Source organism: Typha latifolia, chromosome 15 (genome assembly GCF_019914945.1).
Source record: "Typha latifolia isolate L0001 chromosome 15, TyphaL0001v2, whole genome shotgun sequence".
NCBI classification, from domain to species: Eukaryota; Viridiplantae; Streptophyta; class Magnoliopsida; order Poales; family Typhaceae; genus Typha; species Typha latifolia.
Window position 1 is genome coordinate 9,146,236 of NC_133100.1, and position 18,929 is coordinate 9,165,164.

Genomic DNA, 18,929 nt, shown 5'->3' on the forward strand with positions numbered 1-18,929 from the left:
GTGGTGCGACTACTTTATACTATTTTTTTATTTCCTCCGGCAAGCACTGCGCCCAAAGTTATCGACCCCCAAAGTAGGCCAGAGTAAAGGTGATTATCTTAATTAAATAGGCAAATACTTCATTACAAAGTAGAGCAATCTGAAAGACAATCCGTTGCATTTCTCCAGCCTTTTTAACTCATGGTGTGTCAACCTCATACAAAAGCGAATCATATTGGTGCCAAGTGGACCGGCAAGAATGCCTGTTCTCCTAGTTTTGTACAACTTAACGTTGCATTTGTTGGAGAAGACTTACGGAATCCGATTTTCTTATAAGTTTATATATTTATCGGTCTTTAATAAAGTTGAACAATAGTTGCTCTTCGTAGTATTTGTTCATCGATCCATACATACATTGCGAAGAAATTCGCAGTGAAGTCTGATTCCGTTTATAAGTTAATAATTTTAACAAGATGCGAGCCGATTGCTTCGTTCCATCGATCCGCTGCCTGTGTAGTGTCTAGTATACTGTGTTGTATTAATCTCTCTGAAATTCAAATATTTTGGTCGTAGCATATAAAGTGCAGTGCAGCGCAGTGCAGGTGATGGGCACAAATATTTTATTTCCTTGGTCGGTTAATTGAAGACAACTAATAGTTTAATTACAACTCAGATATTTGTTTACTCGCCAAATATTTTAAATAGCAATATAAAAAGGTGACAAGTCTCCATGTAACCAAAGTTTTTATTAGTCTAATAACAAGAACAAGAAAACGGGAAGTTGTTTATATTTAAAGAAAAAACGTTTGTTTGGCTTAATTTGCCCATTGGTGCAACGCAAGAGACGCGAAAAAGAAGCGATGACCTTACGATTTTTATCCATCATCGCATAATGCCACCAAAAGCTATCTATTTACCCTGCTCTCACCAGTCAGTAATCTTTTCGGAAGAGCCACACGGCAACTAAACAACGCCACGTGTCCGTGTGACTCGTCCCACAATCGCAACGCAACGGATCGCATACTCCGTCCAACCGCTATTATCTACTCTATAATATATAATATATCTCGTCCGCAACTCTTTACAAAAGATAATCTAATCCACCCGATCGAACCAGAGATAGCAAGCAAAGATGGCCGCTTCCCTAACCGCCGCCGCAAAGCTCCTCACCCCGACAACTCTCTCCTCCACCACCGTCCGCCTCCGTCCCATCGCCCACAACTACAACAACCTCTTCCGCCTCACTTCACCCCCCTCCCCCTTCCGCCTCCGACTCCGCTCCCCTCGCCTCCGCCTCTCCGCCTCCTCCGTCGCGGCCCCGGCCGCATCTGCCACCATCTCCGTCGGCGACAAGCTCCCCGAGGCTACCCTCTCCTACTTCGGTTCCGACGGCGAGCTCCAGACCGTGACCGTGTCGGATCTGACCAAGGGCAAGAAGGCCGTCGTCTTCGCGGTGCCGGGGGCCTTCACGCCGACGTGCTCGCAGAAGCACTTGCCTGGGTTCGTGGAGAAGGCCGGGGAGCTTAAGGCGAAGGGCGTGGAGACCATCGCGTGCGTGTCGGTCAACGACGCGTTTGTGATGCGGGCGTGGAAGGAGGACCTCAAGGTCGGGGACGAGGTGTTGCTTCTCTCCGATGGGAACGGGGATTTCACAAAGGCGCTCGGGGTGGAGCTCGATCTCAGCGATAAACCGGTGGGTTTGGGGGTTAGGTCAAGGCGGTATGCCTTGCTCGCTGAGGATGGGGTCGTGAAGGTACTCAACTTGGAGGATGGCGGCGCTTTCACCACTAGTAGCGCCGAGGAAATATTAAAGGCCCTCTAATTTTGTGCGTCAGGTCTGTCGATCTTGTTTTCTTTACTCTGCTCTGTGTTCGTCTCTATGAGTTTTTAGTGAGTATAATATCCTCACTGTTTACGCTTTAGACACATTGGCTTGAATATCGTATAAGTATAAAAGGTGGAATTTTGCTTTTGTGTGATTGATAGCATGCCTCAGTTAAATTAGCTCATTGAAGTTACCTGTTTGTTGAAATGCCAAACTCGCAAGGAGGAGGATTGTCTGAAACCTTCGCTGTGGATTAACGGCAAGAGAAAATCCATATCAATTCCTCAGTTCGGCATGAGTTAGTTGTACTAAACGGTTAAGTCTTGAATAAATTAATGGATTTTGGACATGCCTATCAAGTGAGGCACCGTAGTTACGTGATAGCATAACTCAGCTCATCTGCGGCTTTTTACTTGAAAATTTTCTTGTAGCGTTCATTTGGTAGTATGCTGCACTGTAACAGCAATTGTTTCATTGAATTGCATCTTTGACGAATTAAAACCCGACATAAACCATGTGGGATAGAAGGGGATGTAAACAATTATTTTCTCAGAGCAAATGAGCTATCTACCTTTTTGATTGACCATTCTCGTCTTTTATCTTTTGGATCGGCTTTGAGTCTCTCCACTTGCGCCGCCGTCCTATATTGCTTGGAATGGATTGGAATTTGGATGACTAACAGTATAATCTTATGAAGTCAGAGCTGAGTAGACAATGATGTTGTGTTGGTTTTTTTAAGTGTAGATTTATGTTATGTATGTTTTTATCTATCTACTTGGTTTTCTCTGACACTTATGTATTCTGGGTTTAATAGAAGGTTTGGTGCATTAACATATAGTGCTGCTAACTTGTCTTTTAGATTTGTAGACCTACTTACTAAGCGAGTTTGTTCTTGGTTGTGTCACAAGGTTTGCTTGGTTTTATCATGTTGTGTCTCAAGACTTCATTTTCTTAACGCAAGTTTGTAGCACAGCTTGCTGGTGAATATTGGAGAAAAACAAAGATTAGGGATTAATATTGGAGAAATCGTGATTCATAATCTTTGAAGAGGAGCTAGGTCATTATAATTATAGGAGGCGAAAAGCCATTAGCTACTGTCAGCTGGTGAATCTGTTATTACTGGTCCAATCATCATGTCCGACGGAGAGAAACTTCTTTGGAGATTCTATCTTACCTTCATTTGGGTGCTGTTATGGATTGGAGTATTTCTCTGCCATATAGCTACTGCCTTCCGACGACAGTGTTCCACTGACAATCTGATATGCTACAAATTGTATTTGGATGATTCATCCGGGAGTCTCTTGTTTCCAATTTCCATTTGGTTCACTATCAGGCCCGGCCCTATCAGCTCTTGATTTCGGCTCGGCCCGGCCCAATTTGAGAAGAATAATCTCATATACGCATCGTATTCTTCTTTCTACAGTCTAATGTTGTCACGGCATGAATAGAAGTGAGTTTTCTTAAGGAATTTTTTATTAATACATTAGAAAGATATCAAAATTATCATTTTATCCTTCGAACTCTTTTTTTTTTTTTTAAATAAAAAAGTTTTTCTTAAATAAATTAAAATAAGAGTAAAATGGTTCTAGAAGGCCTAAGATATATTTACATGTTAGGGCAAAAGCCGAGATGGAGGGTTTTTATAGCTAACGGGGTTAATGTGCTAAAAAATATATGTGAAAATTATCTTTTTGTGATATATATATATATATATAAAGTTGAATATGGTTGCTGCTTTTCCTTTTCTTTTTTCATAAATAAGATTTTGGTTAAACCTCTTATTATTAAAATTTTTTGGTCGATTTCTTCTTGTTTCTACGTAAAGAAAATTTTCTTCTTTCTTCCCGGACAACCCTTCCACCCCCAATGGACATCTTCCACCAAAACCTCCCTTTTATTGCATTCGTTATATTTTCCAATTCTTGATGTACATTTTATCAATCCGTAAGATGAGTCTCATGAAAGACCGTAAATTTGCAATTACGAATAACCCGTAAGAGTGTTAAATAAATAGATCGAATTAAGCAAAGAACACACATATATATATATATATATATATATATATATATATATATATATATATATATATAGATAGAGAATTAAACATGAGTACCTTTCATTTTATCCTGGGATCATCTAAAGTAAGGTGGCATTTCTGATAGTCTTCAACTTTATTCAAATAACTAACTATTCGATATTTGTTTTCAACGCTCTGTATATTATGATCCCAACGACCATCTATTAATTCTGCTCATGCTGAAACAGAAGGTGGAAACGGTGGATGGAGCGCAAAAATCTCCGGTCAAAGTTGACGGCCTCCACGTTTCTCCGCCATTTAGGGCCACCTAATGCGGGCTTAGTTGGTGCTTAATCCTTTCGTACACCTCAAAACTGTTTGGTACCATGTTGTTGTTGTCCTCCTCCTCCTCCACCTCCGCATAGTTGATGCTATAAATTAAGGTGGACCGCTTAATGTAGATATCCTTCTATTTATTTAAGGGGAATGCTAATAACATGATACCTAACCTAACCTAACCCTAATTAATTAGTGTATATATATATATATGTCGATGGCATCTTAGTATCTTACCCGTTTTGAGTATAACCGAGAGATGGGTGATTGAATTCTACTCACTCATAACAAATATCGTATAGAGTTAATATTTAATAAATTCTCTTTATTGAAATATTATATGCCCATAGTTTGGCTACTTATTGTCTATTCATTGAGAGAGATAGTTTCTTTCATTATTAGCTTATAATTAGTTACGAGTTCATGATCTATTAAAAGTAAAAAATCTGCAAAGAAATTTATAAAGGGAGTGTTTGGGGTTGAAGAATTATTGAGCCTGAAAGAATTAGTAATAGTAGTAGTAGTAGTAGTGGATCACCTGGACCCCACGAAGTCGATCGCATGATGACAATTAACCTAACTACGTTTAGAGAAATGAGCGAGCTTGGCGAGACTACCCTTTTAAAGAAGGGAAGCAGCAAGGGATTATTCTCGTACGTACATGAAATCAGATGATGTTTGACATGTAAACTTCCTACTTTATTTGTCGGAATAAAATTGAAAGATGTGTATTCATATCTTTCTAAGGAGGACATCCTTCTAATGATTTGTTAGCTGGTCAATTAATCAAAGGATCAATCAGAAAGTCTCTGGCTTCCTCTAAAGGACAATAGAGACACATTCGAAGGATTAATGTATATGTAAATTGACCTCCCTACAACCAGAGAGGTTCGCTAGTCGTTCTCATCTCTCCTCTGAGAGTCGACTTTTGGATTAATTTGCTGCAGCCTTTTCAAATAGAAAGCCCATCTGATGCTTGCAGTCGGTAATTATATAAGTAATGCAAATTATATACGGATCTAATCTGTTTAATTCGATGTGCTTCTCATTCACTTTATATATATATATTTTTTCCCTTAATTAACTCAAATAAGCTAGCTAGCAACGACAGTAAAATTTGCAAGAAAATTAAACTTGAATCCATCCTGGTGAACAAGGTACATAGTAGCTAGTATAGCCAAAATACCAGTAATTAAGAACGCAGCACTACTAGTAGTACCCAAAAGCTTAACTGCACTTACTATTATGGCATTAATTCCTAAAACAGGACAATAGAATTTCGTATAGGATGCGTTCCTCCTCCGGTTGTTGGTGCTTTGCTGTACAACATTTATATATATATATATATATATATATATATATATATGTATGTATATATATACACTCTCGAAAACCAAGTAACATTTTTCCTGTGTGGTAGAAGTCATTCCGACGTTGTTGCATCTTATTTCTATTAGGCTTTACACCGACGATGCTACATCGAAATAAAGGAACCTAATTGACGCCATCGAACAATTCTATCCTATAACCAATTGGCAGAGGCCAGTTGGTGTGCCGTTGAAGGATATATAATTATAAAGATATATATATAAAAAAAAACTCTAGCATGCCCATATATATATATATATATATGTACATATGTATAATATTAGAATCTGGCAGACTGCGAGTGCCGACAAGAAAAGATACAGCTCTATCATTGAGGACGATATCAATATGGTCAGGTCATGAATGAGGAAATTAAACGTGATTTATTGACCTTAATACATATATGCATGTATGAATGTATGTATATAGACTTTTGTGTGAGTATCGAATGGATCATATTGGAATTGGATACGAGTGAGACAGAGAGAGCAGAACCATGGGGTCAGATCTCTTATTACGTACTGTATACTATACACAACATTATTTGATACCTTAATAATAACACCTCACCCACCTTCTCGCTGTCGGCATTGAGAATGGGCGGGACCGGCGCCGACTTTGGTCGCGAGTTTTTTCTATCATTAATTTTGGAGGGAAGGAAGGTTTTTTTTTATTTCTTTTTTACTACTTAATTAACTCTAAATTATTATTCCTCTTCTGAGTTCATCAGATGGTCTGTGTTCATAGTATGTAAAATACATATACATAGCTCTATGTTACACCCACCATTAGTAATATTGTCGTCGTCGTCGTCTATGTTGCCTGCTTGGTAACATCTGGCAAAGGGATCATGCAGTAGAGCAGAAAAGAGTTTCGCCTTTCCATTGTACCGGCATGCATGCATGAGACCCACGTGTAGTTGTAGTTGTAGTTGTAGTTGTAATTGTAGTTGTAGTTGTAGTTGTTGTTGTCGTTGTCGTAGTCGTCCTGGTGGTAGCTGCATGCCCAAAAGATACTAACAAACAATTAAAAAGCTTACTTTTATTAATTACAATCTCATGCATCGATCAGTTAATTTATGCCCATTCACCAAGCTCGTTCCTTCGTCCTGCTCTTCTTCCCACTTAAGCGCACACACACACATATACATCGATATTAATGTAATATAACCATACGTGGTCATTAATGTCCACGACGTTGTTGGGTATGTCTGTGAGACAGAAATGGCCGGCAATGTTTGCAGTTGGTCTGTGATTATCATTTTGCACCACAATCATATATCTAGCTAGATATAATAAACAAGAAATTAAATATGGTGAAATTAAGGTAACTAGAGATACCGGAATCACCAATGACTACTAAAAGAGTTAGTTGATGGGCCTGCGTACTAATACCAGTTGCATAATTTTGAAAGTATTGTTACATTTTGACCTCAAACTGTCCAACTCATAAACTGGAAATTTATGATCATTGGCGGGGCAATCTTGGAATTACGCAATGGAAAAAAGAAAAAGAAAAAGGGAAAGGATACATATAATAATATGGCGGCCTGTGAAGACGGACCGGATTTGCGCCGAGACATGGCACCGGGCGGCCCGGATTCTGCTTGGACATTTTGTTCTGATGGTCATTAGAAATTAAAACCAGTCACGAGTGCATTATTTTCTTATTAATTTTTTATTTTTATTTTATTTTAGGGGGATAGCGAGCGGGGTGTTGGTGTTTATTTATAACCACAGCAGTTGGGATCCTGGGGTTCTGGGTTTCTCTCTCTCTCTCTACCTTCTGCTGCTCTCGCCAAGCAAAAGGAAAAAAAAAGAAGCAAGAAACCCATCGATCAACTTCTAGTCCTTTCAGCTTTGTTGGCTTTCTCTTTCACGTAATTCCCTTTTGATTTCGCACATCTGCTGGTACATTACATATATACATTCTGGAGGAGAATTAAAGGACTCCTATCTCCGGCCCCTGTATATCTATTGTCCTGCTTTGCGCTGGTTCTTGGTGGGTCGGTTATGGATGGGATGGTTTTTACGTGAAGGAAGAAGGTGAGATCTAAATAAGCTAGCTACTATTTAATTTCTTCTATTTTTATATAGATCCCTTCATCATCATCTATAGATAGATAGATAGATAGATCTCCTCTCCTTTATTGTCTCCTCTTACTTCCCTTTTGTTTTCTGGCCTGTGAAAGGATTCGGATTAGAAAGCCTGACATTACAGCTCCGTCGCATTTTCCCTTGCGTAATCTACCAGCAAAATTTCCAGCTTTCGACATTTTGAACAATCAATCAATTATAGAAAGAAAAAGAGCAAGGTAGAGGAAGGAGAAGGGGCAAAAAGAGGAAAAGAAGGAAAGCCACTTTTTTCTCCTACAAGGAAACGGAGAAGAGGAACTAACGAGCCCCCTTATAAAAATCCGTCTACTTCAACCCCATCTTTTTTCAAGGGGAGCTTCTCTTCTCTTTTGTGTTAAAAAGGAAAAAAAAAAAACATAGTACCCACTACTATTCCTCTTCCTCTGCTCCGAGAGTAAGAACTAAGGAGGAAGTGGAGATGGACAGGATTTCTTCTACGGCGCTCCTCCCGGAGGCATTCCAGGGGAGCAGGGACGACATCACGGAGCACATCGGGTTGATATGGCAGCAGATCAGGGCGCCTGTGATCGTCCCATTGCTTCGCTCGGCAGTGTTCTTGTGCCTGGCCATGTCGGTAATGCTGTTGGTCGAGAAGGTTTACATGGCCGTTGTCATCATCTTCATCAAGCTCCTCGGAAGGAGGCCGGAGAAGAAGTACCGTTGGGAGCCCATGAAGGACGATGTGGAGTTGGGGAATTCGGCTTACCCCATGGTCCTCGTCCAGATCCCCATGTATAATGAGAAGGAGGTACTTACTAACTCTTTGCATCCAATTCCCTGTTTTTCTACTTGTCCAAAGTTTACATACCACAACAATGTACAGTCCTTTATAATTTCTTAACGGGCCTCAATTTAATAGGTGTACCAGCTCTCCATTGGAGCTGCATGTGGGCTCTCATGGCCGTCGGACCGCATCATAGTCCAGGTGCTTGATGATTCCACAGATCCAGTTATTAAGGTAAGGAAGGAGGAGATCTATATATTTATATCTCGATCATGCTATCAAACGCAAGTGAGAAGTGGTGGTGATGCTTCTTTCTCTGCTCTCTAATAAGATATTACCAAGTTTAACCTTTCACTTTTCTTTTCTTTTCTTTTCTTTTAATTTGATGCCTTTTAGTCCTAGCTAGTTTCTTCCCTTGGTCCAGTTACTTCCTAGCTAGTTTTTGTTACTTTCCACGTAAGACTGGTGCTCTGATCTGTGACCAGGGCAAACTGTCCTTTTGCCCTTTCAGATCCACGTCTCGAGGTGCTCTGCTCTCATGACAGGGTAATCTAGACAGGAGAACATATAAACCAACCTCAAGAAAAAAGAACTAATGACCAATTAATGTTCTAACCTGCATGGATTATGTTAATTAATATTGTTGTGATGTGGGGTGGGGTGGGGTGGGGGTTTTAATGGGATGCAGGATTTGGTGGAGTTAGAGTGCCAACGGTGGGCAAGCAAAGGAATAAACATAAAGTACGAGATCAGGGACAACCGGAAGGGGTACAAGGCAGGGGCACTCAAGGAGGGGATGAAACACAGCTACGTTAAGGATTGCGACTACGTTGCCATCTTCGACGCCGACTTCCAACCCGAACCCGACTTCCTCTGGCGCACCATCCCTTTCCTCCTCCACAACCCAGATATTGGTCTCGTCCAAGCCCGCTGGAAATTTGGTCAGCATCTTACTCTTTAACTCTTTTTTTTTTTGTGGAGTGTGTGTCCTCGAGCCTCAACCACAGGTTGCCACGTCTCCTCCACCTCTGATCTCATTATTTTATTGATGGCCTAATTACTTCTTGCTTGCCCCATTGGATATAAAGCGTGGTGTGCCCAAACCACCAGATTGAGATCCGGCCTCATAAATGGACTGATCTTAGCTTATTAATTTCCCTTCCCCTTTTGTTTAAGCTTATGGTATGGTAGAAAAAGAACAGACCCACCCACCTACTTCTCTATTTATTTTCTTCTTAATAAATAGAAATCGAAAGTTTGAGTCAATACCTGGATGGTCGCCACTTGTTGTTATATTGCATTACCTGTTCTGTTACTAGTAGTTTCTAGTGCAAGAGAAGTGTCGGTGGGCGTTGCAGTCTCTCTTTTTTCACGTTGCAGTTGGTGGCCTCTTTCATGCATGTTACTTCTCCATCCTGTCTGTTGCTACCTTTTAATTTTCTTTACTCTTTAGAAGGTATAAGCAGCAGAGTGACACTGTTTTTAATTAGTGTAGAGAGAGGGGAAGGACCAAGATTGTACCACGAGCCCCAATTAATGCATGCCCTTGCCCTTGCCTCGCTACACCTACACCTACACCTACACCTCACCCTTCCCGTTCGTTTCAGCTATCCTTCTCTTCCACATCTATATATTTTTGTACACAGCTTGTTGGTTTCTTCTGCTGATCTATTCGTCACCACTGCCCTACTTTATAATTCATCATAAATGTGGATGTAGGAGGAAGTTTTACTAATTCCAACCAACAACTTCAAACCATTAGTTGCCTCCCCTTTTCTATTTTACTACTCTTAACTATATCTTACTTTCACTCCATGGATGATAAGAATCTCTTTGATGACTTCACGATGGTCCACACCATATATACCGGCTGGTAGATGCCTAAATCATGTCTGGGACTTTTTCTACCTACATCGTACATGACAATAGATATATATATATATATCCCAAGTCCGTCCTTTGTAAATCCTATATCTATTTACTTTTCCCATTATAGAGTAGTTATATGCCATGGGAATTGACATGCGATGTGGCCTTCTTAGTCTTTCTTCTTTAAGCGCCCATGATCTTCTCGCCGACAAAAGCCGGGTCCTACCACCCTCTATCGACTCTGGAACCGAGAAAACTAAAACTACCCCTTCTTCGGTCCTTAATTACTAACCTCTTAGGTCATTCTTAATGACCACCATCCTTGAGCTAGCTGGATTCTCCATCATTTGAACTTTAGTAGGGTACTAACTCCATCCATCTTGGTTTCGACTTTTCTTAACATCTCTCCCTTTGTTTTGTGTGTGATTACAGCTACTACTATGATCCTCGAAACCTTCTAAGCTTTAAAAGGGCTGGGGGGGTGGGGGGGTGGGGTGGGGTTGAGTCAGTGGTCCCTTTTTCGCAAACTGCTCCGCTGTCCGTAACGAAGAAACCCATCTAATCCTGCTATTGCATCATAATTCTTCATTTGAATCATAACCGCTTGATCATCTTCGTGATTAGCGTCCATTTAAATCACGCATAGCCGTGAATTTGACCGATTCTGTTTTCACTGTTTTGTTGTAATGTGTAATTAACAACTAGGTATTTGTACTAGTAGTTCGTAAAAGCCAACTCCACCTCTTTGTTTCCATCATCCACCCATCCACTTCCTTCTCCTCTCCATGTGCAGTTATTCTTCAGCTTCTATCTTGCCTCGAATAATTTATTCTTGCATGTTGGCAAGACAGTGTGGACCTCTCCTATTTTCCACCGACACTCACTCTTTTAACTATTCCACTTTCGTTTTTTATCTCAGGGTTTTTGACAAACTTACCTAGTACCTGTCTTATCCCTCACTTTGTACTAACAATTAATCCGCAACCTGCATGCCTGAGGAACTATTCGATGATGACAATCCTTTCACTAGTCGACACATACAAAGAAATAAAGCAGGCCAGGCTGCTATGTTAGTGGCAAACTCTTTCACACCACTTCTTCTGAGGGAGTGGAATTAATTATCATTTTTATTTTCTTCTAATTTCGTCCTATTACTAACTGGATAATAGTTTTGCAGTCAATTCGGATGAATGCTTGATGACGAGGATGCAGGAGATGTCCTTAGATTATCACTTCACTGTGGAGCAAGAAGTAGGGTCCTCCACCTATGCTTTCTTTGGCTTCAATGGTAAGTCGTCAGCTTCTCCATTCTTTAAAATAATTCCCAACTCTGGAAATGAACATGCAAATGGACATCATAGGGGAAAAGCATTATGAGATAAATGAAAAAAGAGTAAATAAGGTTTTGTAATTGGTAAATTAGTGACCAAACAATTCAAACTAAGTAGTCGTTGTAATTTTCTTATAAATGTCACATACAGTTTGAAGGGTTGACTTGATGAAAATTTACACTATGACACTAAGAAAGAGTTGTATGTCTATAATATATACAAAGAACTTCCGCAGTTTGAATTTCTGAAATTAAATTGCCAAGTAGATGACGTCTCATGGATCACAAGTATGCAATTGTCTGTTGGATATCTTTGGGAAAAGAAAGTCTGTGTTAGAGATAGGATGATGTATGGAGTGATGGCACAGCCTGCTTGCAGAATACTATCGAAACTTGGAAGCAAGATAATTAGAACATGTAACATTACTAGCTAAAGCTTCCTTGCTCCTCTCTTACCAATGAAACACTTCTCTAACTGATTCTCTTATAGTAGCATATTGTTGAATTTCTCCACAGGAACTGCTGGTGTGTGGAGAATTGCAGCTCTAAATGAAGCAGGAGGCTGGAAGGATAGAACCACAGTTGAGGACATGGATTTGGCTGTTCGAGCAAGCCTTAAGGGATGGAAATTCGTATTCCTTGGAGACCTCAAGGTATTCTTGTACTGTCCATTGGTTCCTAGTTATTTGCATTGACTCTTAGAATGTTGTGTTGTAGTTCTCTAAATAAGTTGTGTCTCAGAAGATTTAGTAGATAAATGTCATCTCTTGGAGAGTGTTTCATTCTCTTTCTTTTGCATCCCTCCTAATTAAGACACTGCTAGCAAGTAGTTGGCCTGCAATGAATGCCTATATAATTCTTTTAGTTCTTCTGAACTCTGATCATGGATGTGTCATCTGCTGTACTCAACAGATATCCCGCAGTTGCCTCTGTTAAAGAGTTTGTCCATGTATTTTCATAATCATTTCCTATTAAATTCAGGTTAAAAATGAACTTCCAAGTACCTTCAAGGCCTACCGTTATCAGCAACATAGATGGTCTTGTGGACCGGCAAATCTGTTCAGAAAAATGTTGTTGGAGATTGCCAGAAATAAGGTCAGCTAAGTGTGAGGAAGGGGGAAGGACTATTTTCAAATAATATATACTATCAGTTTCTAATGATCCCCTTTCTTGGAAAAAATGCAGAGAGTGTCTCTTTGGAAGAAAGTTCATGTGATCTACAATTTCTTCTTTGTACGGAAAATTGTAGCACATATCGTAACTTTTGTGTTTTACTGCTTGGTGATCCCTGCAACTGTCTTGGTGCCTGAGGTTCAAATACCAAAATGGGGTGCAGTTTATATCCCTTCCATCATTACGCTTCTCAATGCTGTTGGAACTCCAAGGTTGCATTTCATTCCATTTACCTATTATGTTGTTATGGCTATATGATCATTGTCTCTTAAAATTGGTTTTTCCTTTTAATATGCGAGTAATCACTTCCACGAGAGCAAAAGAATTTCTAACTTTACTGATCAAATGCTAAAGAGAATTTATCATTTCCTATTTTCCTATATATTTCCCATCCCACATCCTCACTTTCTATTGATGTACTGTTGCAGGTCTCTTCACTTGCTTGTGTTTTGGATCCTCTTCGAGAATGTCATGTCTTTGCACAGAACAAAAGCTACATTCATCGGCTTGTTGGAAGCAGGGAGAGTAAATGAATGGGTGGTCACTGAAAAGTTAGGAGATGCTCTGAAGGCAAAAATTCCTGGTAAAGCAGCTAAGAAGCCACGGATCAGGATAGGTGAAAGGTACTTATGCATCCTTTCATTGTTAGGAAGACTTAGCCTTTCTTGGACTGTCATCGTTCAATCTAAAAAGAGAAAAGATATTTAACTGGTCAGACAAAAACTATATAAAGCAAAAGAAGTGCAATTTTCTATAATTATGTGTGATAGCAAGATTAAAAGAGTGTAAACTCAACCAATTGTTCTTCCATTTTTTTTGAATTCTCTTGTGTTATTGATCCACATCTCAAAATCAGGTTACATCTTTTGGAGCTTGGTGTTGGAGCTTTCCTCTTCTTCTGTGGGTGTTATGATGTTGCCTTGGGGAAGAATCATTACTTCATATACCTCTTTCTCCAAGGAATTGCTTTCTTTGTGGTTGGTTTCGGTCATGTGGGCACTTTCGTCCCCCATTCATAATAGATATCAGTGGGGTTAAAGCAGCAGCATATACATAAAGTCAAGCAGACTTCTTTGATTGTTTGTTTCCATGGGGGTATTACTCGTGTAAAGAACGATCAATCCACAATGATGGAAGGCGATACTTTGTAGGAGATGAAATGAAAATAATGGACAGGAAGTTTTAGTTATCTCCTTTACAAAAGCAGCAGCAGCAGCTGCACAGAAGTACACATTTTAGCTTTAAGTTCAGTGTGTAGAGATGCAAATTAGAGAGTGCGGTTTTTTTTTCTTCTTCTTTTTCTTTTTTGCAAGGTTACGTTTGAAAGGGAAAAATAAGATAATAGTTGTAAAGTAACATATGTAATTTGTCATTTTCTTCTATTGCATCTGTTTTGCTAGCTTGGTAATAAGGAGATGATACAGTTGCTCACTCGGGCAGGAGATTTTTTCTACTGCCATATTTTGGTTGCTGTTCAATCAAATAAGCCTGTACTTGAGTAATGTAAATATTTGTTCGTATTATGCCGAGAAGTATCACTGCCGTCGGTAACCCTTTGCAGAATCAGATTATGCAAGAATATTTGCTTTGCAAGACCTTAGCTGGAAGGTTATATGTCGAGTGGAATTAATTTTGGATGGTTACCTGAACAGCAGTTTCACTTAGCTGTGGCTGTCACCTTCTCTTTGCAAGTGTGCACAATGTTTGGCTTACAGAGTTACAGTTGCTCTCCAAGGTTGATAGATGTGGGGATGCCCAGGAAAATTTACGGAGGCCATAGTAAACAAGAATGCTTTGTGTTCTCTCTCTCTCTCTCTCTCTCTCTCTCTCTCTCTCTCTCTCTCTCTCTCTCTCTCTCATATCTCAGAAAATGAAAAGAAAAAAAAAGGAAAAAAAAAGACTTTTCCTCGTAACACAGTTATGAAAAGAACTCGGAACATGAATTTGTGGAACAACACACAAAATGAAAATCAGGAGAGCGCGAGCGCAGCTCTAAAATCCATGGTGGAGGCTAAAAGCCGAGTTAGATAACATAAACTAAGCATGCATCTTGATTTCTCAAATGGTGGAGGCTAAAGATTGTATTTATCTTTTGATGATAACATACATGATATAGAAGCAAAATTCATAACCCTGACAAAATTGAGAGAACAGCAGGAGAGACTAATAAGAAATGAATAAAAACAAAAAGCAGGATCGGTATAATGTCAATCCAACTCCAACAAAAATCCTATGTGGAACCCAAACTTCTAATTTCTTCAGGCACTATCTGGCCGCACTGCACAAGAACCTCTATCAAAGGTTGTGCAACAGGGGTATCTGCTTTACAAAAGAAACTATGAAGAATCCCCACAACAGAATGGCGTGCTGTTCTTGTGAGAATGTCAACATAGTCTTCAATTGAAGAAGGAAAATCTGCGACAACAACAATCTCAAATTTCTCAATATCTTCTCCATCCTTCACCAAGATTTTTGCTTCCTTCTCACTGTAGAAAATGCAATTTCTTTCAACAGATATACCACAAAGGGTTGTTCCAATGAGAAAAGAAAGTCCTAACTAAGACAATTTAAAGTCTGAGAAATAAAACATGGCTAAGAGATGGGTTTCAAAGCCACAGTTAAAAGGAGTTCCAAAGTTTCACAGAAAATATTAGATTGAAAAATCACATCCTTACCCCTTATGTATAGTAAAAGAGTCACCGGTCGAGTCTTCAGCTAAGCTCCTACATTCACTTTTGAGGGATAAAGCCAGTAGTTGAGCCTTACTAGCACCTCCTGCTATAACTAGCATCTTTACACTCTGGTGAGTTTGGTTATCCAGCGTTTGGACAAGAATTTGCATGACCTGCAAGATGAGACTCATCAATACTACAAGAGAAGTGTCAACAGTAATGTGTGGTAACACAAATTGCCATTGGTGAAGTACCTAAGTTTTGAAAATACTTAGGTCCTAAAAGACATGAGAAAGACACTACATGAGAATGGAGATATAAAAAAACAGATAATATCCTGCGACTTCTGCAGCAAGGACAAGCAAAATGCTTAACTGCTCAAAGGTCGAAAATCAAGGCAAACTAAGCAGTCAAAAACTGGTCCAATAAACCATGTCTCAACTTGCCAAATTAGCAATTACTGTAATAATCAACAAGCCTGAAGACAGATATTTGATACATTATCTCATCATAAAGAGTTCAAAACTCAATAAAAATAAATAAATAAAGTTTTCCAGCATGTTAGAGGGAAAAAATTATATGCTGCAATTACCTCTGATATCTTTTGTTCTTCTGATGCACAGAAATGTACATATTGTTGCACAAAAGCACTTTTACTAACAAGAGAATCACTGAGAGACAGCCTAGTAATTGCTCCCCTGAGTAGATTTTGTGCTAATGATGCAAATACTTCTCCATCAGAATCATTAAAGACAACTGTATGAGGATTGCCAGATATACTATCCCTAATAAAATTTAATTTATCAACAAGGTCAAGGTCTGCAAAACATTTTAGTCCATCAAGAACCTGAAAAGTGAAAACAGAAAAAAGAAGAAGAGAGATTAGAAAGATGAAAACAACATACAATATATTAAATTCAATTAAATGTATTGATTACTTTTTGCAGCCAAATTGCAAGAATATATGCAAAAACATGTAAATGAGAAAGTTCAGCTAGACTGTAATTCCTGAGATGGTAACCCTAAATCCTAAACATCCAGAAACTATATATATTCTTGGTGGTGCTATTGATTGGGCACCTCCCTGGTACTCTAAGAAATGGAGTGAATCTCTGTTAAAAAGGAAAAAAGAAAAGTCATTGGCCTCACAGATTGTCTAGGACATCAATCAACAAATTATAGTTCAAATTACAATACAAGTGTAATTCTCTATCATCCAAAAACCTCTAAAATATATTATTATCTCAATCTGCATAGCAAGGTTGAATAACAATAACATTTGAGGGTGTAAGATCAGTCTATTTAGAAATGCTGCAGTAAAAGAATTACTCCCAGATTCATGAAACTGTTCATGCAGATCACAGTATGTAGGTCTAGACATCAGAAATCTGGTACGAATCATATTTCTTATAGATTCTTACCAATAATGATACACCAGATATGTCGATGGCCCTCAAGGAAACTAGCTCAAGAAGCCTCTCTGGAGTGGAGACAAGGAACTCCGGCTCACAACTCCTTAAACTGTCCTTGGAAAAACACAAGAAGATATTATAAGCCCTTGAGAAAAAGGAAAAGAAGAGAATTATTGCTCTGCGACTGGACTTAAGGCCATGCTAGTACAGTTCAGCAAAATGGCAAAACTCCTAAACTGAAAATATAGAGCACAGGAAGCATTTCCATCCGTCAGTAAGAATGGAAACTATACATTTGCGGGGACCACTCACAGTAAATGCATGTCAGCACTATATTTCTCTTAGATCATGCATCTCATCTTTCTTACATATTTGTTGGCTTATATAGAAACACAAAATGTCCGATGGATATGGAGAAGGAGAAGGTATAAGTCAATAAACCCAATCTACTTCATCCGAGCATTTCACTTGGAAAAAGCCACTATAAATGGAAAAGGTCGGCCGCCCACTTACCCACGAACCTGATGATCTATCGGAGCCGCGGAGTGTAAGCTTACTGTATGGATTCCGAGAGCCTTTAGTGGCTTGCATACCGATCTCACCTGATCATGGACATAGAATAGATCCATAACACTGAGGTAACAAGAGCAAAAAGATCAAAAGGAGATGATGTAGGACCTGAGCAGCCTTCTCTTGAGATGGCACAAGGTACAGAAGGAAGGGACTGCTGACGCAAACCCCCTGCTTCTCCTTTCTTGCGACGATATCCGACGCCGTAGAAACCAGCCACGCGACCTGCTCTCTGGAAGCACATCCCCCACTCGTGTCCAGGACATTTGAGCCGGCGGAGCAACACCTCCAAAACTCGACCCCCCAACTGCTGGCCACGAGTGGTCCGACCGCACTCTCGTCAAAAACACCCTCTTCCCTCCAAGAATTTTGAATGGCGTTGAGGCAGAGGATAAGGAACTTGGACGGGCAACCGTAGTCATCTCCGTCACTCCTTGCACCGAGCTTTAGGGTAGAAATCGGTTTCTCACTGGCCGACTCTTTTTTGTTGAAAGATTGCAGCTTTTTTCCGTTTTGCTTGTGGTTTCCGGGGAGATCCTTTTTCTTGGGCAATTCCTTCTTCCCGCGCCGATCGTTGAAGGGGTCGTCGGGTGTCGGAAGGCTATAACACATCCCCTGCAAAGAATTGATCCAAGAAATGTCAAAGTCTGCAAAGCTCTAATATTTTTTGCGTGGGGATGGGGAAAAGACCTCGCACATGCGGCGCTTTCCGTCCTTGCGGCGGCGCTTGGCGGCAATAATGGAAGCGACGCGAGCGGAGACGGCAGACTCGCTGTTCCGCATGCGCTTGCGGTTAGTCTTGTTCCTCTTCTTCCTCACGGCGTCATCTCCTTTTGCCATCTCTACTCCTACGAACTGCCCGCCACCAGAACGATCAAAGACTAGGGTTAGGGGTTTTATGTTATCTTCGTAAGAGAGATCCATTACGACGCCGTATTGGTAGTTGTGCGGATCCAAAGATGAGGCTCGATCCAATTGAATAGATCGGCCCATTAATTAATCTGCTTTTATTATTATTATTATTATTATTATTATTATTATTATTATTATTATTATTATTATTATTATTATTATTATAACTTGGCGCCTTTACACCATGGCACCACTCCATAAGTTCAGATTTTTTGGTTTGCCTAAATAAAAAATTATTCGCGATACGATCCTTTAATTACATCTATATGATCCGATAATCTATAGTAAAAACTGGTTATTACGATCACTTCCTTTTCCAACCAAAGCTTTTTTTTTTTTTCAAATATATAAATACATATATATTTATTGGTTTAGAGAAATTAATTGCATCTAACATGAAATTGATAATAATAATCCAAGCTAAACTGTTGATAAAAATCACATGGTCGAGAAGGGTTGTATGAAAGCACGTCTTCCTGATGTAGCCAATAAAATGTCTCGGAAACGAAAGGGTTATTATATCTTCAACTTCGTAGAAACAAACACACCATGTAGGAGACCTAAAGTTATTGACAAGGATCAAAAGCTATTCCTCTACTTCATCACC

The 18,929-nt window shown here is 39.6% G+C and overlaps 3 protein-coding genes across 7 annotated transcripts; 2 read left to right on the forward strand and 1 right to left on the reverse strand.

Annotated features, from left to right (window-relative positions):
- The first annotated feature begins 1,037 nt into the window (after positions 1-1,037).
- On the forward strand, positions 1,038-4,302 carry LOC140801940 (peroxiredoxin-2E-1, chloroplastic). Of its 4 annotated transcripts, none has more exons than XM_073157333.1 (2): positions 1,038-1,814; positions 4,070-4,302. In XM_073157333.1, exon 1 carries the CDS (start codon positions 1,112-1,114, stop codon positions 1,799-1,801), a length of 690 nt encoding a protein of 229 aa, XP_073013434.1. In that variant the 5' UTR covers positions 1,038-1,111; the 3' UTR covers positions 1,802-1,814; positions 4,070-4,302. The 4 variants fall into 4 exon arrangements, with proteins under 4 accessions (XP_073013434.1, XP_073013436.1, XP_073013435.1 ...); XM_073157335.1 differs by having other exon boundaries at positions 4,073-4,302; XM_073157334.1 differs by lacking the exon at positions 4,070-4,302 and adding an exon at positions 2,713-3,093.
- A 2,782-nt stretch (positions 4,303-7,084) lies between these two features.
- On the forward strand, positions 7,085-14,167 carry LOC140801817 (glucomannan 4-beta-mannosyltransferase 9-like). Of its 2 annotated transcripts, XM_073157122.1 has the most exons (12): positions 7,090-7,151; positions 7,223-7,570; positions 7,717-8,408; positions 8,520-8,618; positions 9,073-9,325; positions 11,173-11,322; positions 11,431-11,541; positions 12,100-12,236; positions 12,565-12,678; positions 12,769-12,968; positions 13,185-13,379; positions 13,613-14,167. In XM_073157122.1, exons 3-12 carry the CDS (start codon positions 8,079-8,081, stop codon positions 13,773-13,775), a joined length of 1,752 nt encoding a protein of 583 aa, XP_073013223.1. In that variant the 5' UTR covers positions 7,090-7,151; positions 7,223-7,570; positions 7,717-8,078; the 3' UTR covers positions 13,776-14,167. The 2 variants fall into 2 exon arrangements, with proteins under 2 accessions (XP_073013224.1, XP_073013223.1); XM_073157123.1 differs by lacking the exon at positions 11,173-11,322 and having other exon boundaries at positions 7,085-7,570.
- Positions 14,168-14,810: 643 nt separating this feature from the next.
- LOC140801736 (DEAD-box ATP-dependent RNA helicase 14) lies at positions 14,811-18,303 on the reverse strand. Its single transcript, XM_073157004.1, has 7 exons — positions 18,101-18,303; positions 17,519-18,025; positions 17,354-17,442; positions 16,850-16,949; positions 16,021-16,275; positions 15,432-15,601; positions 14,811-15,242 (listed from the first exon to the last, which is right to left on the reverse strand). The coding sequence occupies exons 1-7, from the start codon at positions 18,248-18,250 to the stop codon at positions 14,987-14,989; spliced, it is 1,527 nt and encodes a 508-aa protein (XP_073013105.1). The 5' UTR covers positions 18,251-18,303; the 3' UTR covers positions 14,811-14,986.
- Between the last annotated feature and the right edge of the window lie 626 nt (positions 18,304-18,929).

Coding starts and splice junctions, on each gene's coding strand:
- LOC140801736 (XM_073157004.1), bottom strand. CDS start 18,250: ATGGCAAAAGGAGATGACGCCGTGAGGAAGAAGAGGAACAAGACTAAC. Junction 17,443..17,518: donor CTCAAGAGAAGGCTGCTCAG/GTCCTACATCAT, acceptor GTCCATGATCAG/GTGAGATCGGTATGCAAGCC. Junction 16,276..16,849: donor TATCTGGTGTATCATTATTG/GTAAGAATCTAT, acceptor TTCACTTTTCAG/GTTCTTGATGGACTAAAATG.
- LOC140801940 (XM_073157333.1), top strand. CDS start 1,112: ATGGCCGCTTCCCTAACCGCCGCCGCAAAGCTCCTCACCCCGACAACT.
- LOC140801817 (XM_073157122.1), top strand. CDS start 8,079: ATGGACAGGATTTCTTCTACGGCGCTCCTCCCGGAGGCATTCCAGGGG. Junction 12,237..12,564: donor TATTCCTTGGAGACCTCAAG/GTATTCTTGTAC, acceptor TATTAAATTCAG/GTTAAAAATGAACTTCCAAG. Junction 12,969..13,184: donor AATGCTGTTGGAACTCCAAG/GTTGCATTTCAT, acceptor GTACTGTTGCAG/GTCTCTTCACTTGCTTGTGT.